The sequence below is a fragment of the Erythrolamprus reginae genome, chromosome 1 (genome assembly GCF_031021105.1).
Source record: "Erythrolamprus reginae isolate rEryReg1 chromosome 1, rEryReg1.hap1, whole genome shotgun sequence".
Taxonomy (NCBI): Eukaryota; Metazoa; Chordata; class Lepidosauria; order Squamata; family Dipsadidae; genus Erythrolamprus; species Erythrolamprus reginae.
Genome location: NC_091950.1, coordinates 6,459,907 through 6,479,333, shown reverse-complemented (window position 1 = coordinate 6,479,333; position 19,427 = coordinate 6,459,907). Strand labels below are relative to the sequence as shown.

At 42.6% G+C, this 19,427-nt stretch overlaps 1 protein-coding gene across 1 annotated transcript; it reads right to left on the bottom strand.

Annotated features, from left to right (window-relative positions):
• Positions 1-4,020: 4,020 nt before the first annotated feature.
• On the bottom strand, positions 4,021-17,478 carry LOC139158550 (vomeronasal type-2 receptor 26-like). The gene is made up of 6 exons (XM_070736206.1): positions 17,110-17,478; positions 15,787-16,137; positions 9,167-9,385; positions 8,737-8,790; positions 8,481-8,610; positions 4,021-4,925 (listed from the first exon to the last, which is right to left on the bottom strand). Exons 1-6 carry the CDS (start codon positions 17,476-17,478, stop codon positions 4,021-4,023), a joined length of 2,028 nt encoding a protein of 675 aa, XP_070592307.1.
• Between the last annotated feature and the right edge of the window lie 1,949 nt (positions 17,479-19,427).

Genomic DNA, 19,427 nt, shown 5'->3' with positions numbered 1-19,427 from the left:
CATAAGGCAGCCTTTGCTTCCTGCTGCTTTGGGCTCATGCCTACCCCACTCAGCTGAAATGCTGTGGGGAGAGGGGACAGGATGGGACATAACAAGGTAATGGCCAGATCCTTAGGGCAGGAGAGAAGCTGCATCCAAAGACCCTCCTTAAGTGAGAAGCTGCTGGCCCTCTGTGTGCACCTTTGCTGAAGTTTGGCGCTTGGTTGAAGAGGGTCTCCCTGCATGCACAACAGCCAGCCATGGAGTCACAAGAGGGAGGAAAGGCTGCCCAAAGAAATGGGGCAGAGATATAATTTTTTCTAATAGAAAAGAAAACACAAAGCCACAAAACCTGGTTAGGTGTGGCTAGGGGTCATGTGACTCAGTGGGTCATGTGTCTCATATTTAATCATAGAAGAAACCAAACAAAGAAACTGTGGATAATTTGTTCTCCCAATATTGGGACTTTTCATATTTGGTTCTGGATAATACAATAACAGAGAGAATCTTGGAGATTTTTCAGTCCAATCCCATGCTCAAGCAGGAAACCTATATCATTGCAGTGGCTATCCACTCTCTTTCTAAAATCCTACAGTGTTGGAGGATCCAAAACTTATGGAGTCAAACTGTTTCATTGATTAAATTATTTATACTATGTTCTATAAATAGTTCTAATTATTGGTGATTTTGTTGTGGCCTGTTGGCTACCAGCACAGCTAGCAGCATCCAAGGAGGAGGTTGACAGGGAGCCTGGGCCAAAATTTGTACCTCTGGAAGGCTCTGATGAAGAAGCAACCAGTGGAACAAACTGCTACTGGAGGTTGTGAACTCCCCAACTCTGGACACTTTCAAGAGGAGTTTGGACTGCCATTTGGCTGGGGTGGTATAGGATTTCCTGCTCAGGCAGGGGGTTGGACTTGATGACCTGCATGGTCCCTTTCAACTCTAACAATAAATAAATAAAGCCGGATCAGAAGCAGATGCATAGCTGGGGCCTTCCATCTGCTCCCAAGTGGAGGGGCATCTGTCTTTGAGACCTTGTTTCTTGTTGCTCTCTTGAACTGATATTCAAATCCCCCCGTTTTGTGGCATGCTGAGAAGTAGCAATGGCTGCCGCAACAGTGGTATATTAATTATTTTTACTGCCTGTTGTGTGACATGGCTTGGTAGGTATGGCTTGGTGGGCGTGGCAGGGAAAGGTTACTGAAAAATCCCCATTGTGTACAGGGAGTCCCTACTCACAGTCGCTCATGCCCTTGAGGTTCGACTACTGCAATGTTCTCTATATGGGGCTACCTTTGAAAAGTGTTCAGAAACTACAAATCATGCAGAAAGCAGCAACGCCAGCAGTCATGGGCTTTCCCAGATGTGCCCATGTTTCTTTAGCACTTTGCGGTCTGCACTGGTTGCCGATTGGTTTCTGAACACAATTCAAAGTGTTGGTTATGACCAGTGAAGGGCTACCAAAGTTTTTACTACCACACTGTGGGAATGGCATATGCAGGACACCCTGTATTTTCTTTCAACATCTTTCAGTGGAAATTGGTTGCTATCAGGTAGAGCTCCATTTTCACTACCCCACTGCGTCCCCACTCCCCATCCAGGCAGTAGCCCACCCCTGGTTATGACCTATAAAGCTCTACATGGCATCAGACCAAATTACTTGCAAGACCACCTTCTGCCACACGAATCCCAGAAACCGGTGATGTCCTACAGAGTTGGTCTTCTCCAGGTTCCATCAAAAAGACAATGTCATTTGGTGGGGCCTAGGGGAAGAGTCTTTTCTGTGGAGGCTCCGGCCCTCTGGAATCAGCTTCCCCCGGAGATCCGTACAGTCCCCACCCTCCTCACCTTCCATAAGAGCCTTAAGACTCATTTACACTGCCAGGATTGGAGCCATTAGATCCTAGCCCCTGGCCAAACAAATGTATGTAGGTTTTCTGTGTGAATGGTAGCGATTGATTTTATTTTGGAGGGTTTTAGATAAATTGTCTTTCATATTAATTGGATTTGATGTTATATTGTATTTTTTATATGTTGTAAACCACCCTGAGTCCTTGGAGAGGAGCGGCATAAAAGTCAGATAGATAGATAGATAGATAGATAGATAGATAGATAGATAGATAGATAGATAGATAGATAGATAATAAATTGACAAACAGATAAACAGATAAACAGATAAACAGATAAACAGATAAACAGATAAACAGATAAACAGATAAACAGATAAACAGATAAACAGATAAATAAATATAACAAACAAACAAACAAATATCCATCTGATCTGCTGGGATTTGGGAGGCTGAGATGAGATGGGAATGGGAGTGGTCAGAGGTGGTATTTACCGGTTCTCCGATCTGCTCAAATTTTTCACTACCAGTTCTCCTGAACTGGTCAGAACCTGATGAATCCCAACTAATTAAAAGTAAAAGTTTTATCACTTCCCCAAAGTCATCAGTCACGAGGTCCAATCAGCACACAGTCCATTTGATCCCAGTCTCCTCTTTCTGCATGAATGTCTTCGGTTCCCAAGAGAAATAATTTTATTTGGGCTACAGCAGCCCAGTTATCTCTACTTCCCCCCTTTCTGCCCCTCAGCTCCAGTCTGTATTAGCCCTGAAGCAACAGGAAAGGAAATGGCCTCAGTCTGGCCAGATTCAGGGTTGACAACATGGCTGTGGAGGTGGTACAATGGTTGTAATTTTGGGCACAGTTTGGAACTTTCTTTGTTGAGTGCTGTCCCAATTTCAAATATTCACTGGACATGTGGTAAGAGGTTATCATCTGCCTGTACAATACAAACATTGAGAGTGAACACAGTCCAACATTGTTTGAAAGACTCTTTTGATGAAAACAAAGGAAATGGGAAATTATCCTAATCTTTAATATCAATGATTATTCCTAAGTAGATCACTGGTAGTTTGGAGGGGACAAGTGGAACTTGTCCCCTCCAATAAAATGATGGATGAGGTGATGATAACATGGGCACAAAACTTTATTTCTAACATAGAATTGGAAAAGGTCTGAAGCAAAAGCTGGAAAATGACAAAGGTCCATCGCATATAAAGAAAACATCTTCAAAATGTTTTACAGATGGCACCTTCCACCAGCACGGATTGCAAAAATGTGCACCTGCAGAAGCCACATTTCCAGCGCTGTGCATGTTCTGCCATCTTCTTTTCAGCTTTTTTCTTTTGAGGTGGGGGGAGTTATTGGCTCTGTGCCTGCCCGTAAGACACACAAATACATGATGCAAGAGAAAACAAACTAGTGGTGAGGTAAGTTAAAATCCACTCCTGAGAGTCAGGATTGATGCAAATTTAATTCAATATGAATCTTTATTAATGCCTAATAAAGCGAGTGAATTTTGGAACAAAACAAACAATCAAACACACTTTCAATACTTAATAAATTCAAATTGTTGTACAGAAAGTTGATTTTTTTCATCAAACACAGCTGTCTTTGATACACAATTCTTTAACCATACATTTGTTGCAAGTGATTTGAGATTACAGGCTTTATATTATTGTTGTCTTTCTTCATAAATATTGAAAAATAATAAGTAATTAGTAAGAATAGCAAGGACAGGAAAGAATCATTTATGTCTACATTATATGATCTTACTTAATAATAAAGTTTGTCTCTCAACTAACTGAAACTAAAATGATGTAGTTCATTTAAACTGAACATTAAAAAAATATTTAATAATTGACTGAATGCAAAAGAAATTAAAAATCATCAAAGATTTAAAGAAATGAATATACTTATAAACACTGATAGTGAATGAAATTCAACATACCAAAAAATCCTTTGATGAAAACAAGTAAACTAGTCAACTAGCTTGGAGGAAATGGATATCCATATTTTTAATTAAAAAATTTAATTATTGAAAAACAAAAATGTGACTGGTTGTTCCTGATTAACAGAAACTTTATGATTAATAACATCACTTGATTTTCAATTACTTCATGGCAATTCTCCTCTTATTTCATATTTTAGAAATGAGATCAAATATAAAAAATGTCAAAAAAAATAAAAGTTTCAGAGATTCTTATGCCTCATTATATTCTCTCGACAATTCAGATTCGGTCTTAGGAGAATAATGTAGCATTTGGGGAAAAAGATGCAAATCAAAAGACCAGCCCCAGAAGCCAAGATAGAGAAGATCTCCACAGCCACCATGGATTTTCCTTTGGTGCTCAGATAGGTAGGAAGGAAGGTGATCCAAACACAGCAAAAGACCAGCATACTAAAAGTAATGAACTTGGCTTCGTTAAAGCTGTCAGGCAATTTCCTAGCCAAAAAAGCTACCATGAAACTTATGAGGGCCAAGAAACCCAGGTAGGCCAGGACTGTGTAAAACATTGAAGTTGAGCCTTCATTACATTCCAAGATGGCTTCTCCTACTAAGGAGTGGAAGTCAAAATTGGGAAATGGGGGAGAGGTTACCAGCCAGGTAGCAGAAAGAACTGCTTGGACCAGGGGACAGGCTATGACAATGGAGTTGGTCAATGGTTTTCCTAAGAATTTCCTTGTCCTGTTCCCTGGCTTAGTAGCCATGAAGGCCAGAACCACCATGACAGTTTTTGCCAAGATGGAGGAAACTGCAAGAGAAAAGAGAATGGAAAAAGCAGTTTGTCGTAAGAGACAGGTGAGCTTCCTGGGTCGACCAATGAAGAGGAAGGAGCAGAGGAAGCAGAACAATAGAGAAACCAGTAGGACGTAGGTGAGATCTCGGTTGTTGGCCTTGACAATTGGTGTGTCATGATGTTTATAGAAAATTATCAGTACTGCAGATGTGATCAGACAAAGAAAAAGAGACAGAGAAGCCAAAATGTATCCTAGGGTCTCTTGATAAGCAAGGAAGTGGATCTTCTTGGCAATGCATTGGTTCTTGTCCTTGTTGGGATATTGATCTTCTGGGCATGGGTCACAGTAGGCTGCATCTGAAAATAAGAATTTTTGTGTCAGGATCATTTACTATGAACATTATCCCTCCTGAAGGATTGACATGTTGGTTGTTTTTTTGCTCTGGCCAACCCATAAATGATGTACAACTGTATGAACTATCCCTTTTATCAATAAAAGTTTTTAAAAAAGAAGTTTTCTAGATAAGAACCGGATACTCAAGATTTTTTTTGCCTCCCATCCAAATTCCGACCATTTACTTCTTTCCTAAAGTGTTTGAACGAATTATTTGCTTTTACATTGATTCCTATGGGAAAAATTGCTTCTACTTAAGAACCTGGTCACAGAATGAATTAAGTTCTTAAGTAAAGGTACCACTGTATTTTAATATTGAAGACTTGCAATATTCTAAGTGATAGTCTAAGTGATAGTCTAAGTCAGTGTTTCCCAACCTTTTTTGAGCCGCGGCACATTATTCATATTTTCAAAATCCTGGGGAACACTGAACAGGGGGAAGGGGGCGGGCACGGGGGGGCTAAAGAAAAGTTTGGACAAAAAAAATATCTCTTCCTCCATTTCACTCTATTTCTCCCTCCCTCTTTCCTCCCTCCCTCTTTCCATTGTATCTCTCCCTCCCTCTTTCCTTTCTATCTCTCCCTCCCTCTTTCCTCCCTCCCTCCCTCTTTCCTTTCTATCTATTTTCTTTCTATCTCTCCCTCCCTCTTTCCATTGTATCTCTCCCTCCCTCTTTCCTTTCTATCTCTCCCTCCCTCTTTCCTCCCTCCCTCCCTCTTTCCTTTCTATCTATTTTCTTTCTATCTCTCCCTCCCTCTTTCCATTGTATCTCTCCCTCCCTCTTTCCTTTCTATCTCTCCCTCCCTCTTTCCTCCCTCCCTCTTTCCTTTCTATCTATTTTCTTTCTATCTCTCCCTCCCTCTTTCCATTGTATCTCTCCCTCCCTCTTTCCTCCCTCCCTCTTTCCTTTCTATCTCTCCCTCCCTCTTTCCTCCCTCCCTCCCTCTTTCCTCCCTCCCTCTTTCCTTTCTATCTCTTTTCTTTCTATCTCTCCCTCCCTCTTTCCTTTCTATCTCTCCCTCCCTCTTTCCATTGTATCTCTCCCTCCCTCTTTCCTTTCTATCTCTCCCTCCCTCTTTCCTCCCTCCCTCTTTCCTTTCTATCTCTTTTCTTTCTATCTCTCCCTCCCTCTTTCCATTGTATCTCTCCCTCCCTCTTCCCTCCCTCCCTCTTTCCTTTCTATCTCTCCCTCCATCTTTCCTTTCTATCTCTCCCTCCCTCTTTCCTTTCTATCTATTTTCTTTCTATCTCTCCCTCCCTCTTTCCTCCCTCCCTCTTTCCTTTCTATCTCTCCCTCCCTCTTTCCTTTCTATTATTCTCTCTGTCCCTCAGCGGCGGCAAAGAAGAAGGCAGGCAGGCTGCAGAGGGCACCGAGGACAAGAGCACTCGTTCGCTCCCTCGCCCTCTGACTTCCCTCCCTCGCTGCTGAAGGGATGAGCGCGGGCACGAGCGTGCACGCGGGCCAATTGCAAGAAGGTTTTTTTTCCTTCCCCCGGCTCACGGGAGAGAGAGAGAGAGAAAGAAAGAGCGCAGCCAGGGAAAGCGGCCTCGAGCCGAGTGCAAACTGCAGGATGCGGCAAAGGACTCATTGCCAACCAAAAAGGGGGTGGGGGTGGTGAAGGCAAAGCCTGGGAGGTGGGGAAGGGAAGAGCGGGAGACCCCCAGACAGAACGGCTGAGGGGAAGGAAAGACGGAAGGAGGGAGGGATTGAGAAGCGAAGCCAGGGAGGGCTGAGAGAAAAGTTTAGTTTAGTTTAGTTTAATCAGATTTGTATGCCGCCCCTCTCCGCAGACTCGGGGCGGCTCACAGCAACAGCAATACAAGATAAATCCAATATTAAATTAATTTTAAGAACACCACAAGTTAAAAACCAATCATACACACTAGCATACCATACACAAATTTTATAAGCCTAGGGGGAAGGAACATGTCAATTCCCCCATGCCTGACGACAGAGGTGGGTTTTAAGGAGCTTACGAAAGGCTAGGAGGGTGGGGGCAACTCTGATATCTGGGGGGAGTTGATTCCAAAGGGACGGGGCCGCCACAGAGAAGGCTCTTCCCCTGGGTCCCGCCAAACGACATTGTTTAGTTGACGGGACCCGGAGAAGGCCAACTCTGTGGGACCTAACTGGTCGCTGGGATTCGTGCGGCAGAAGGCGGTCCCGGAGATATTCTGGTCCGGTGCCATGAAGGGCTTTATAGGTCATAACCAACACTTTGAATTGTGACCGGAAACTGATCAGCAACCAATGCAGACTGCGGAGTGTTGGTGTGACATGGGCAAATTTAGGAAAGCCCATGATAGCTCTCGCAGCTGCATTCTGCACGATCTGAAGTTTCCGAACACTTTTCAAAGGTAGCCCCATGTAGAGAGCGTTAGAGTAGTCGAGCCTCGAGGTGATGAGGGCATGAGTGACTGTGAGCAGTGACTCCCGGTCCAAATAGGGCCGCAACTGGTGCACCAGACGAACCTGGGCAAACGCCCCCCTCGCCACAGCTGAAAGATGTTTCTCTAATGTGAGCTGTGGATCGAGGAGGACGCCCAAGTTGCGGACCCTCTCTGAGGGGGTTAGTGATCCCCCCCCCAGGGTGATGGATGGACAGATGGAATTGTCCTTGGGAGGCAAAACCCACAGCCACTCCGTCTTATCCGGGTTGAGTTTGAGTCTGTTGACACCCATCCAGACCCCAACAGCCTCCAAGCACCGGCACATCACTTCCACTGCTTCGCCGACTGGACAAGGGGTGGAGATGTAAAGCTGGGTATCATCTGCATACTGATGATACCTCACCCCATGCCCTTGGATGATCTCACCCAGCGGTTTCATGTAGATATTAAATAGTAGGGGGAGAGGACCGACCCCTGAGGCACCCCACAAGGGAGTAACCTAGAGGTCGACCTCTGACCCCCCACTAACACCGACTGCGACCGGCCAGAGAGGTAGGAAGAGAACCACTGAAGGACAGTGCCTCCCACTCCCAACCCCTCCAGCCGGTGCAGAAGGATACCATGGTCGATGGTATCGAAAGCCGCTGAGAGGTCAAGAAGCACCAGGACAGAGGATAAACCCCTGTCCCGGGCCCGCCAGAGATCATCCATCAGCGCGACCAAAGCAGTTTCCGTGCTGTAGCCGGGCCTGAATCCGGGAGCGGCGCGCACGAGAGAGGGGGGGGGGCGGGCATTCCCGAAACGGACGGAGAAAGCCCTCTCTCGCAGCGAAAGCGCTCCAGCCAGGGGGCTGCGAGAGAGGGCATTCTCCGTCCGTTTCGGGAAAGCTCGCCCTGGCACCGGCAGCGCCCCGCCCAGCTGGAGCTTCCCTAGGAGCTCTGCAGCACACCTGGCTGTGTCTCGCGGCACACTAGTGTGCCGCGGCACACCGGTTGGGAAACGCTGGTCTAAGTGATAGTCATATATAACATTTTTAATTAATCAGGTACATTGAATAAAGATAACTTTGAGTTTCAAATAACATTAATTTTGTTGTTGTCTTGGGTGATGTTTGAAGGTTGCTCTACCTGTCTGATTAGAAAATGTCCCCTCTGGGCAAGCGTCACACTCATAGCAGCAAACTGGCTTTCCCTCTGGAACTCTTCTCCTCTCTCCTGCATGGCACCTCTTCATGCCACACCTGGCAAAGGGCACCTTCTGAAAGAGAAAAGAGAACGATAGTGTTATTTGATCACGTGATTGCAGGGGTTCTGCACTGGCCATAATTTTGAGGATCAGATATAAGTAACATTCAGTTAGTGCTGACATTATTTCAAATCACACCTGGCAAATGGCATCTTTTCCAGTTTTTCTGTTGAGAATGTCTAAACTCTGGATCTTGAACATCAGAGTGCATAGCAGAGTTTGTTACATTGAGATACAACTTCTATAAAACCAAGAATGATGAAGAATAGTCCATGGAATGGTCCATGAAAGTCAGTGTCTGATCTAATCACATCCTGAGGGGCGGCATATAAATCCAATAAATGAAATGAAATCCTGGTTTCAGCAGAGGTTCTTCCTATTCCCACCCATTGTTGGACCTTTCACAAATTAGATCTGTAAAATTTGTTAACCTCAAGTGCAGGTAATAAACCAAATTCCAAAAGTATTTCCTGATTTTATAGACCTGTTTTCACCTTAGAAGGATGTTCAGCACCCATACAAAAAAGTGATTCATTTACTGAATTTACAACATTTCCTTCCAGTTCACCTTTGTGGCCCAGGTGATTGCATCAGAGTTAATGGTGAAATCCTGGCCTGCGGCAGCCCTGGAATCCTTGTGCCCAACTTTCACAGGGACTAAATATTTTTGGGGGTGGACAACCCAGTTGACGATTTCATAACGAGCAGATCCCAGTCCATTTTCTGAGATGAAAACTTCATCTCCCGCACTGTTGTTGAAGCGGACATTCCTCAAATTGGAAAGAATCTGAAACAAGAGAGATCTTCAGAAATTGGGTCAATTATTTGAAAGGCAGAAATGAGACATCGTGGCTTCTATCATTTTGTGGTGGCCATCATCTTAGGAACCAGGTGTATATCTGAAAAGCTCATGGGCTCCTCCCCCTGGCTGCCTGGGTAATGGAAATCATTATTATTTTTTGCTTCCGTACATGCGCGGAAGAAAAAATACTGGCGAAAATAGCCAAAAAGATTTCATTGATTTTCACCGTTTTTTTCTTCCACGTACGGAAGTAAAAGTATTGCAAAAATAGCCAAAATCTCACAAAATTTGGCTTGCTGCGCACACACAAAAGTCAAATCTCACATGAGAAGTGCATGCACATGTGTTGGAAGTGCCCGCAGTGGCTGCCAAGGATCGTCCGTGTAGTGAGGTAAGTGGCAGCCTAGCACAGGTTGAAACGTGAGCAGTCAGGGATAACACCAAATATTTGGCTCCTTTGACATAACAACACAAGATTCTTGTTATCATTGGACATTTATATTTTGGCTTCCATAAGTTTTAACTGAGGATAGAATTAACTACATACAAAAACTTTAAGCCCATATTCCAAATTTTTATTATACAAGTTCCCTCATGTGATATTTATAATAATAACAGAGTTTGAAGGGACCTTGGAGGTCTTCTAGTCCAACCCCCTGCTTTGGCTGGAGACCCTACATTACTTCAGACAAATGGTTGTCCAACATCTTCTTAAAAACTTCTACTTTTGGAATATTCACAACTTCTAGGGGCAGGCTGTTCCGCTGGTTAATTGTTCTAACTGTCAGGAAATTTTTCCTTAGTTGTAAGTTATTTCTATCCTTATTTAGTTTCCACCCATTGCTTCTTGTTCTACCCTCATATGCTTTGGAGAATAGTTTGATTCCCTCTTCTTTGTGGCAATCCCTGAGATATTGGATCATGTCTCCCCTAGTCCTTCTTTTCATTAAACTAGCCTAGATCTTCAGCCTTGGTTTTTATCCCAAATCACCTGCAGAAAGAAAGCAAAGGATTTAATACAAAATTTTCAGGTGGCAGATTCCCCCTTCCATTTTTGGGGAGCGGGAATCTTCCACTTGGTATCTTTTTCCTTCAGTTCCTCATGTTTTAGGCACCCTTTTTGCACTTGGGGAGGGAGATCTGCCACCTGAAACCTTTGTATTAAATCATTTGCTTTCTTTCTGCAGGTGACCTGGGATCAAAACCAAGCCTGGAGATCCCAAGCACTTGCTTGGTTAGGCATTCAGAAGAGCAGTCTGTCCCAGGCAGAGGCATTTTTTGCCTCTTGTTCAAAAATCTTAATGGATGGCATCTACCCCCAGCAAGACTGTCTAAAATGTCCCCCAATTTCCCCCCTAATTGCTGGAAATGCAAAATAAAATCTGGAACATACTACCATGCATGGTGGACCTGCATATATGCAGAAAAATACTGGACAAGCATTAAAAACTTAATAGACCAAGTCATGTCCATCAATTTACCATTCAAACCTGAAATATATCTCTTCGGCATATTCAGGCAAAATCTTATGCAAACACAAAAATATCTCATTCTACAAATCCTGACCGCAGCAAGAATTTAATTTGCCCTCTTTTGGAAAGAAGAAAAAACCCCACCTCTACTGGTAGTCATCACCAAAGTCATGGAATGTCCGGAGATGTCCAAAATAGCAATGGAAATTCAAAACAAAAAAGACTCAGAATACTACAAAATATGGGATAACTGGTACAAATGGGTTTCAGCAAAAAAATATCAAACTTTTATACTATGAAAGTAATAAGCCTATCTCATCTTTGAACGTTCAAAATTGAATCAAACTAATTTATAAAACAACTCCAAAACCAACCAAATTGTAATCAAATTCGAAAAAGATTCTATATCATATCTCTTTTTATTCGTCTTTAAATCAATAGATTATTGACCATACACCATACACCATACAACATATCAACACAAATACTTATTAATTTTTATATCAATTCTTATATTTTATTTTTTTATATACAACAACACACTTACTACATTATACATATACACCCTCTATCTTTTTTTTAACATAATGTCGTATCACCTAAAAACGTCTGCACCATACACAGATTTACCTTCTTCCATATTTTTTCTTTCTTTCCTTTTTTCTTTCTCAAACTCTAAATTTCTTTATTTATATCATTTACTTAAATAAACTTCAAATCTTTCTAACTCCTTTGCTCTTACTTTCCTCTTTCATAAATCATCTTTACTTATCTTTTATTAACTAATATATATATATATGTATATGTATATGTATATGTATATGTATATGTATGTATGTATATATGTTTTCGTAGATTTTCACGGGTACAGGTATGACGGTCTTGGTATATTCGGGTTTCTTCCCGTGTAGGATTTGGAAATTTCTGGCGACGTTTTGACGAGGTCTCACTCATCATCTTCAGGCTGGTGTTTCTGTCCTTGTTCTCAGGCGAACACTGCGAGACCTGAGCTGCCTTCCTTCTATAAATACTGGTGGCTGGGTGTGGTTTGATGGCTCAGCAATTGCCTGCTGTGTAGAAACTTCCTGGTGAGTCAGTGGGGTAACAATTGGGGTCATTGATGTAGCTGAGGTATACTGATTAGTTAATGGTTGTAGATTAGGCGTGATATCCTGAGTAGTTGGAACTTGCAGGCTACTTGATTGTTTTACAATGTGTGTTCTGAGTCTGGTTTCTATGGCTGGGATACGTTTGAGGGCTGGTTTCCAGATGTCTGGTAAGCGGGAGGTATCATCCCGCTTGTTCATATTTTGGGGATGTTTTTCTATCTCGATGGCTTCCATGATTATTCTTTTGCTGTAGTGTTCTGTTTTGGAAATTAATTTGGTACTGTCAAAATCAATTTCATGTCCTGTAGTTTTGAAGTGTTGGAAAAGGGAGGAGGTTTTTTTCTTTTTTTCTTTAATGCATTCTTATGTTCTGCAACACGTGCATTTACTCTCCTGTTAGTTTGTCCAATATATGTGGCTGGGCAGATTTTACACGGTATTTGATAAACTCCCTGGTTTTCTAGTTGGATATTGTCTTTCGGGTTTCTTAGGATGTTGGCTATTTTTTAATCTGTACCAAAGGCTGTTTTGATGTTGTGTTTGCGGAGAATTTTACTCCACAAACTCGGGGCGGCATATAAATCCAATAAACTCTTATGTATTACTATGTATAACACTACCATTTTTCCAAATTCCTTGATTTTGTATCCCCTCCCCTTACCCTTTTTCTCTTTCTGTTCATACTTCCCTTCCCCCTTTTTTGTATTCATAAATAAATTATATTCTTTTTTTTAAAAAAAATCTTAATGGAAAGCTCCTCATCTCTGAGAACATCCACATCTCTCAAATCCGGAGCTGCCACAGTTACAAGGGAAGCGAGCCCCCTAGCAGTTCTCCCAGGGACCCGAGTTACCCCTGACTTCTGCATCACACTTTCAACCCCCCCTCCTTCTCTCTTTGTTTCGTTAGGACTTCGCTCCGTGTTTTAGCAGCTGGGAAGATCCCAGTGTGGTGTCTCCTTTTCCCTCCTCCTGAACTTTCTCCCCTTTTTCCCCGAGTTAGTGATGTTTTATTTATCTATTTTTATTTATTTATTTTGTCCAATCCACAATAATCCACAATGAAGGTTATAGAGGATATAGTAGAGAAGAAATACGAGATATAGGAGAGACTATAGGACAGGGGACGGAAGGCACTCAAGTGCGCTTAAGAACCACTGAAGAACTGCTTCTCAAAGCAGTTCCCTCAGCTGCTTCTGACCAAGACAGCAAAGGCGTAGGGGGTGCTGGGAAGCCCAGTAGCATGTGTACGGACTGGCAGGTCTAGAAGAACCGATGTGCTGCCTCTCTATCGGGCCTTGCTGTGAGAAAGCCCAGCTTTCAATGCCTACAGCTATAGGTAAGAAGAATGGGGAATTTGGGGAGTGGAGCCAAGTCTGCCTTCTGCCCCCATGAAAGTCCCACTCACTCCAGTTAAATTCCATCCCAGTTTATGCAGAAAAAATGTCAATAGATGCATAATACAACAGAAAGTCTGATTAAAGATTTGAAGAGTATGTGTTTTAAAGAAATCTTAATCTTCTATGTTTTCCTTCTTGATTTAGTCACCTTATACAAGTAAACTGACTACAGTAATACCTCATGATACAAACTTAATTGGTGCAAGGAGGAGGTTCGTAAGTCGAAAGGTTCATAAGACAAAACATTGTTTCCCATAGGAAACAATGTAAAGTCAATTAATCCGTGCAACCAAAAAAACCCCCGCCCCAAAACAGCGTTCCGCGACTGCTGGGAAGCCGCATGGCTGTTTTAAAAGGTGACAGCCGGCCTGGGGGGCTTCCCAGCACCCCCCCCGAACCCCGAACTTGTGCTAAACTTCCGGGTTCGGGGTTCAGGGGGTGCTGGGAAGCCCCCCAGGCCGGCTGTGACCTTTTAAAACAGCCGCGTGGCTTCCCAGCTGTCTCCCGAAGCCGAACGCCAAAGCCGAACTTCCGCATTCGGCTTCGGGAGACAGCTGGGAAGCAGCGCGGCTGTTTTAAAAGGTCACAGCCAGCCTGGAGGGCTTCCCAGCACCCCCCCCGAACCCCGAACCCAGAAGTTCGGCACAAGTTCGGGGTTCGGGGGGGTGTTGGGAAGCCCCCCAGGCTGGCTGTGACCTTTTAAAACAGCTGTCTCCCGAAGCTGAACGCCAAAGCCGAACTTCCGTGTTCGGCTTCGGGAGACAGCTGGGAAGCAGCGCGGCTGTTTTAAAATGTCACAGCCGGCCTGGGGGGCTTCCCAGCACCCCCCCGAACCCCGAACCCGGAAGTTCGGCACAGGTTCAGGGTTCGGGGGGGTGCTGGGAAGCCCACCAGGCGGCCTGTGACCTTTTAAAACAGCCGCGCCGCTTCCCAGCTGTCTCCCGAAGCTGAACGCCAAAGCCGAACTTCCGTGTTCGGCTTCGGGAGACAGCTGGGAAGCAGCGCGGCTGTTTTAAAATGTCACAGCCGGCCTGGGGGGCTTCCCAGCACCCCCCCGAACCCCGAACCCGGAAGTTCGGCACAGGTTCAGGGTTCGGGGGGGTGCTGGGAAGCCCCCCAGGCCGCCTGTGACCTTTTAAAACAGCCGCGCCACTTCCCAGCTGTCTCCCGAAGCCGAACGCGGAAGTTCGGCTTTGGCGTTCGGCTTCGGGAGACAGCTGGGAAGCCGCACGGCTGTTTTAAAAGGTCACAGCTGGCCTGGGGGGCTTCCCAGCAACCTCCCGAACCGAACCCGGGGTTCAGAAAAATTTTGCCTGTTCTTACGAACGTTTTTCGAGTTACGAACCGGCATTCGGGAGGCTTCTGGGAAGCCCCGCCGCCCGGCTGTCACCTTTTAAAACAGCCGCGCGGCTTCCCAGCAGTCTCCGAATGCCGGTTCGTAACTCGAAAAAAGTTCGTAAGAAGAGGCAAAAATTTTCTGAACCCCGGGTTCGTATCACGAGTTGTTCGTAAGACGAGGGGTTCGTATCTTGAGGTACCACTGTACTTTCATAGCAAAAATCTGAGATTTACCTTATGCAAAAATGTTTTTTATTCTATGCTGGAGAAAAAAATAAATAAAAGGAAAAAATTGGATTTTGAAAAATCCAGGAATATCTGCTACTAATATGTTTTATTAATAATACAAAAACACCGAGGTTATAAAATCATATATGATTACTTGTAATTTCTTATTCACTTCACATTTCTGTAATCTTAGAAAGCAAAATTCCTTTTTTATTTTTAGAACTGCTGCTGCTTGTTATCAATATCTGACAGGCAGAGACAGAATTGTTTTTTTTCTTCTTTTCCTCCCCTAAAATTAAGATGTGTCTTATATTCCGGTGCATTTTAAGATGTGTCTTATATTCCGGTGCAGTAAGAGCCGGGGTGGCGCAGCAGGTAGAGTGCTGTACTGCAGGCCACTGAAGCTGACTGTAGATCTGAAGGTCAGCGGTTCAAACCTCATCACCGGCTCAAGGTTGACTCAGCCTTCCATCCTTCCGAGGTGGGTAAAATGAGGACCCGGATTGTAGGGGCAATAGCCTTGCTCTGTTAAAAAGTGCTATTGCTAACATGTTGTAAGCCGCCCTGAGTCTAAGGAGAAGGGCGGCATAAAAATCGAATAAATAAATAAATAAATTTTATACTCAGAAAAATACAATACTTTTCTTTTGCCCCCGCTTTACATAAAATTTTATTTTTAATTTATATTATTATTTTTTACAAAAATAAATGTTCTATTAATCTGCTCTGAGATGCAGTGATATGGCATTATAGAGATAGTTCAACAGTAATTTATGATGTACATCTATGAATCTTCCTCAATATTGATTTATATACTGGATTAAATGTTGCAGAGATTACCTGCCATGGCTCCACATTTGAGATCCTCTTTCCAAACTTCAGCATGGCTGGTCGTGCTCCTGATCCGTAAATTGCATGCAATGCATGCGCCACAGCATAAATAGCATTGTAGATATTGTAACTTTCACCTCTCATCCTTATTTCAAAAATAACATCTGGGATATGCTCAAAACTGTCCTTTCCTTTACATTGTTCTTCCCCTTTTGGAGGGACCTTGCCTGGTTGCGGGATACGGCAGTCAAAGAGTGTTTCCCACCACTTTTGGAGAAAGCTGGCCCCTTCTTCGATCAAATGGTATAAAGACAAGATGAAGGGTCTGAATTCTGAGACATCACCACCGTGTTCCCTAAACTGCAAAGCCCCATGCAAATTCTTTAAACCTTCAGAAAGGTCTCCAACCAGAGTAAATTTCCAATGAGATGTTAGGATCCAAACATGTTTAAGTTGTATATTTTTATATGTTACACACAAATTAAGAAATGAAAAAAATCTTGCAATATAAGTGGAGTCTCCAAACAGAATAATAACTTCAGCTTTAGAAAGTATGTAATTCAATTGCTTTAATAAAACACTAAATTTTTTAGATTTCAGTCTTTCAGTGAATGCCAGGCAGATCTCCTTCTCTTTTAGCATTGGCATCAGAGTTGAGATGAAATGTCCTTCACTGTCATCTTCAGAGGTCACAAGCCCAACCCAGTTCCAAAGGAAATGCAAAAGCAGCTGAACTAAACCCACACACTGAGCAAAGTCACTGGGATTAATCCGGAAGAAGGAAGGATAAACTGGTCTGTATCCCCGAGGGAACTCAAAGCCAACACCGAGCTGAAGAAAGGGAGATTCCTCTTTCAAAGACAAAGTAACATTTTGTGTGGAATTTATGGAGTCACCATTGCATGCATTTTCTACCTACCAGTCAGGCAGACTTACTTTGATTAACTTCTCTTCCTAGGAAGAGCTACTAGTTCCATATATTATTATTATTATTATTATTATTATTATTATTATTATTATTATTATTATTATTATTATTATTGACATATCAGAAGCCAAGGGAAGAAATGGTTAAACTGATACAGGTAATAAATTGTAACAAAATGCTGCTAAACTTTTATGAAAGTTAGAAATTAATTCTAACTTAAGTATTTAAGAAATTAAGTACAGTATTTCAGAATTATTTCATTCACTTTGGAGTTATATAAAAATATACACGGAAACATAAACTGTAGAAATAAATTCAATTGTAGGATATCCCCTTCAATAACATTGTTTTTATCCTCAACTTCTGTGTGAGCTTCCTTCTTGTATCCAGTCAAGCCGCCTTACCTGTGGGACCTTGTAGATGCTGAAAGTGGAGGCCATCTGCTTTGAGGATTTGGGGTGGTCACCACCAATGACAGAGAGCAGAACGTCCTGCCTGTCACATTTATAACCTGGAATCATTTGGCCCCATGTGGAGAGCAAGGAGAGACTGATTAAAGAAATTAACCTCTCCATCTGAACATTGTTATACATGTGGAAGCCAAGTGTGATGTTGGGAAGGAGAATCAAATCTTTATTGATCTCTGTGACTGCAAACACTAAGGCAAGAAAGAGCTGGTACTTCTTGAGTGTGACTCTATAGTAAAGAAAAGAAGTATTACAAATATTGTCAAGGCTGCGAGTAAAGGTAATAACGTTGATATGATGGTGCATCTTGGCACAAATGATTTGTCCCAGAGAAATGTTAATGTAGTAAAAAGAGATTTCCAATGTCTAAGCGTGGAGCTGGGCAGAATAACTGATTCATAACTGATTATGAATAACTGATTGATAAAACAACTTGTATCAGAGAGTTTTATGTGTGGTTAAGGCAGTGGTGTAAAGCTGAAGGTTTTGGCTATGTAAGTCATGATGTCAGTAGGAAGTCTTACAGGGAGTTGTTTAAGAGGGATGGTTTGCACCCATCATACAGAGGTGCCCAGGTGCTCGGTGAGGAATTCAGAACTTTTTTGGACAGGCATTTAAACTAGGTAAAGGGGACAGAGATATAACTGATGTGGATGATTTCTGTCCCCGACCAATGAGGATAAATCAGTTTCTGGAAGCTTATGAAAAGGGAGCTGTAAATAGAATAGATGTAGTTGTTGATGATAAGGGGCAAACTAATAATGAAAATAATGTTCTTCGGGTAATGTGTCTGAATGCTCAAAGCTTGAGCAACAAGCTCTGTGAATTAATGGCCATAATATCTAGAGATAATTTGGATCTGGTTGCCATAACTGAGACATGGTTTAAGGATTCTAATGAATGGGAAATATCCATACCAGGATATACATTGTATAGGAAGGATAGAATAGAGAGAAGGGGAGGTGGAGTAGCCATTTATGTTAAGGAAAGTCTAAAAAGAACACTAATTCAAAATACATGTAAAGATATGGAGACTCTCTGGGTTTGCATGCAAAATAAAGAAGGTTCTGTCATTAGAATTGGGACGATCTATAGGCCTCCAGGGCAATCTGAGGAATATGACAACAAGATGGTGGATGAAATTACCTAAATATCAGTAAAGGGAGATATTGTATTTATGGGTGATTTCAACATGCCTGATGTTGATTGGAATATCCTTAGTGCCCTTACATGCAAAAGCAAAAATATCGCTACTTCTGTTATGTTTTCTCAAAAGATACCTTACAATATAATAATATAGATGGATATAGCATTGCTTCCAGCTGTACGGATTCAGCTCCAGTGAAGCCAATGTCTTAGAAGAACTTGAATAATTAAAGATAAATAAGGCAATGGGTCCAGATGGCATCCACCCCAGAGTTCTTAAAGAACTCAGATCTGTCATTGCTACCCCCCTGACTGATTTGTTTAACCAATCCCTGTTAACAGGAGATGTTCCTGAGGATTGGAGAATGGCCAGTGTTGTGCCTATCCACAAGAAGGGCAGTAGAGAAGAAGCTGGTAACTATACGCCAGTTAGCTTGACATCAGTTGTAGATGGAGATTCTACTCAAATCAGGATAAATCAGCACCTAAAAACAATAACTTACTGGACCCAAATCAGCATGGCTTTACTGAAGGGAAATCATGTCAGACTAATCTCATTGATTTCTTTGACTATGTCAAAAAGGTGTTGGGTGAAGGTGGTGCCTATCTGGACTTCAGCAAAGCCTTTGATATGGTTCCACATAAAGAGCTGATAGATTAATTAGTGAAGATTGGACTTAATCCCTGGATAGTTCAATGGATTTGCAGCTGGCTGAAGCGTAGACATCAGAGAGTTATTGTTAATGGCGAGTATTCTGAGCAGAAACAGGTTACAAGTGGTGTCACAAGAGTCTATTCTGGGTCCTATTCTTTTTAATGTGTTTGTGAGTGACATGGGAAGGTCTGGTAGGGAAGGTTTGCCTATTTGCTGATGACTCTAAAGTGTGCAATAGGGTTGATATTCCTGGAGGCGTCTGTAAAATGGTAAATGATTTAGCTTTACTAGATAAATGGTCAAAGCAATGGAAACTGCAGTTTAATTTTTCCAAATGTAAAATAATGCACTTGGGGAAAAGGAATCCTCAATCTGAGTATTGTATTGGCAGTTCTGTGTTAGCAAAAACTTCAGAAGAGAAGGATTTAGGGGTAGTGATTTCTGACAGTCTCAA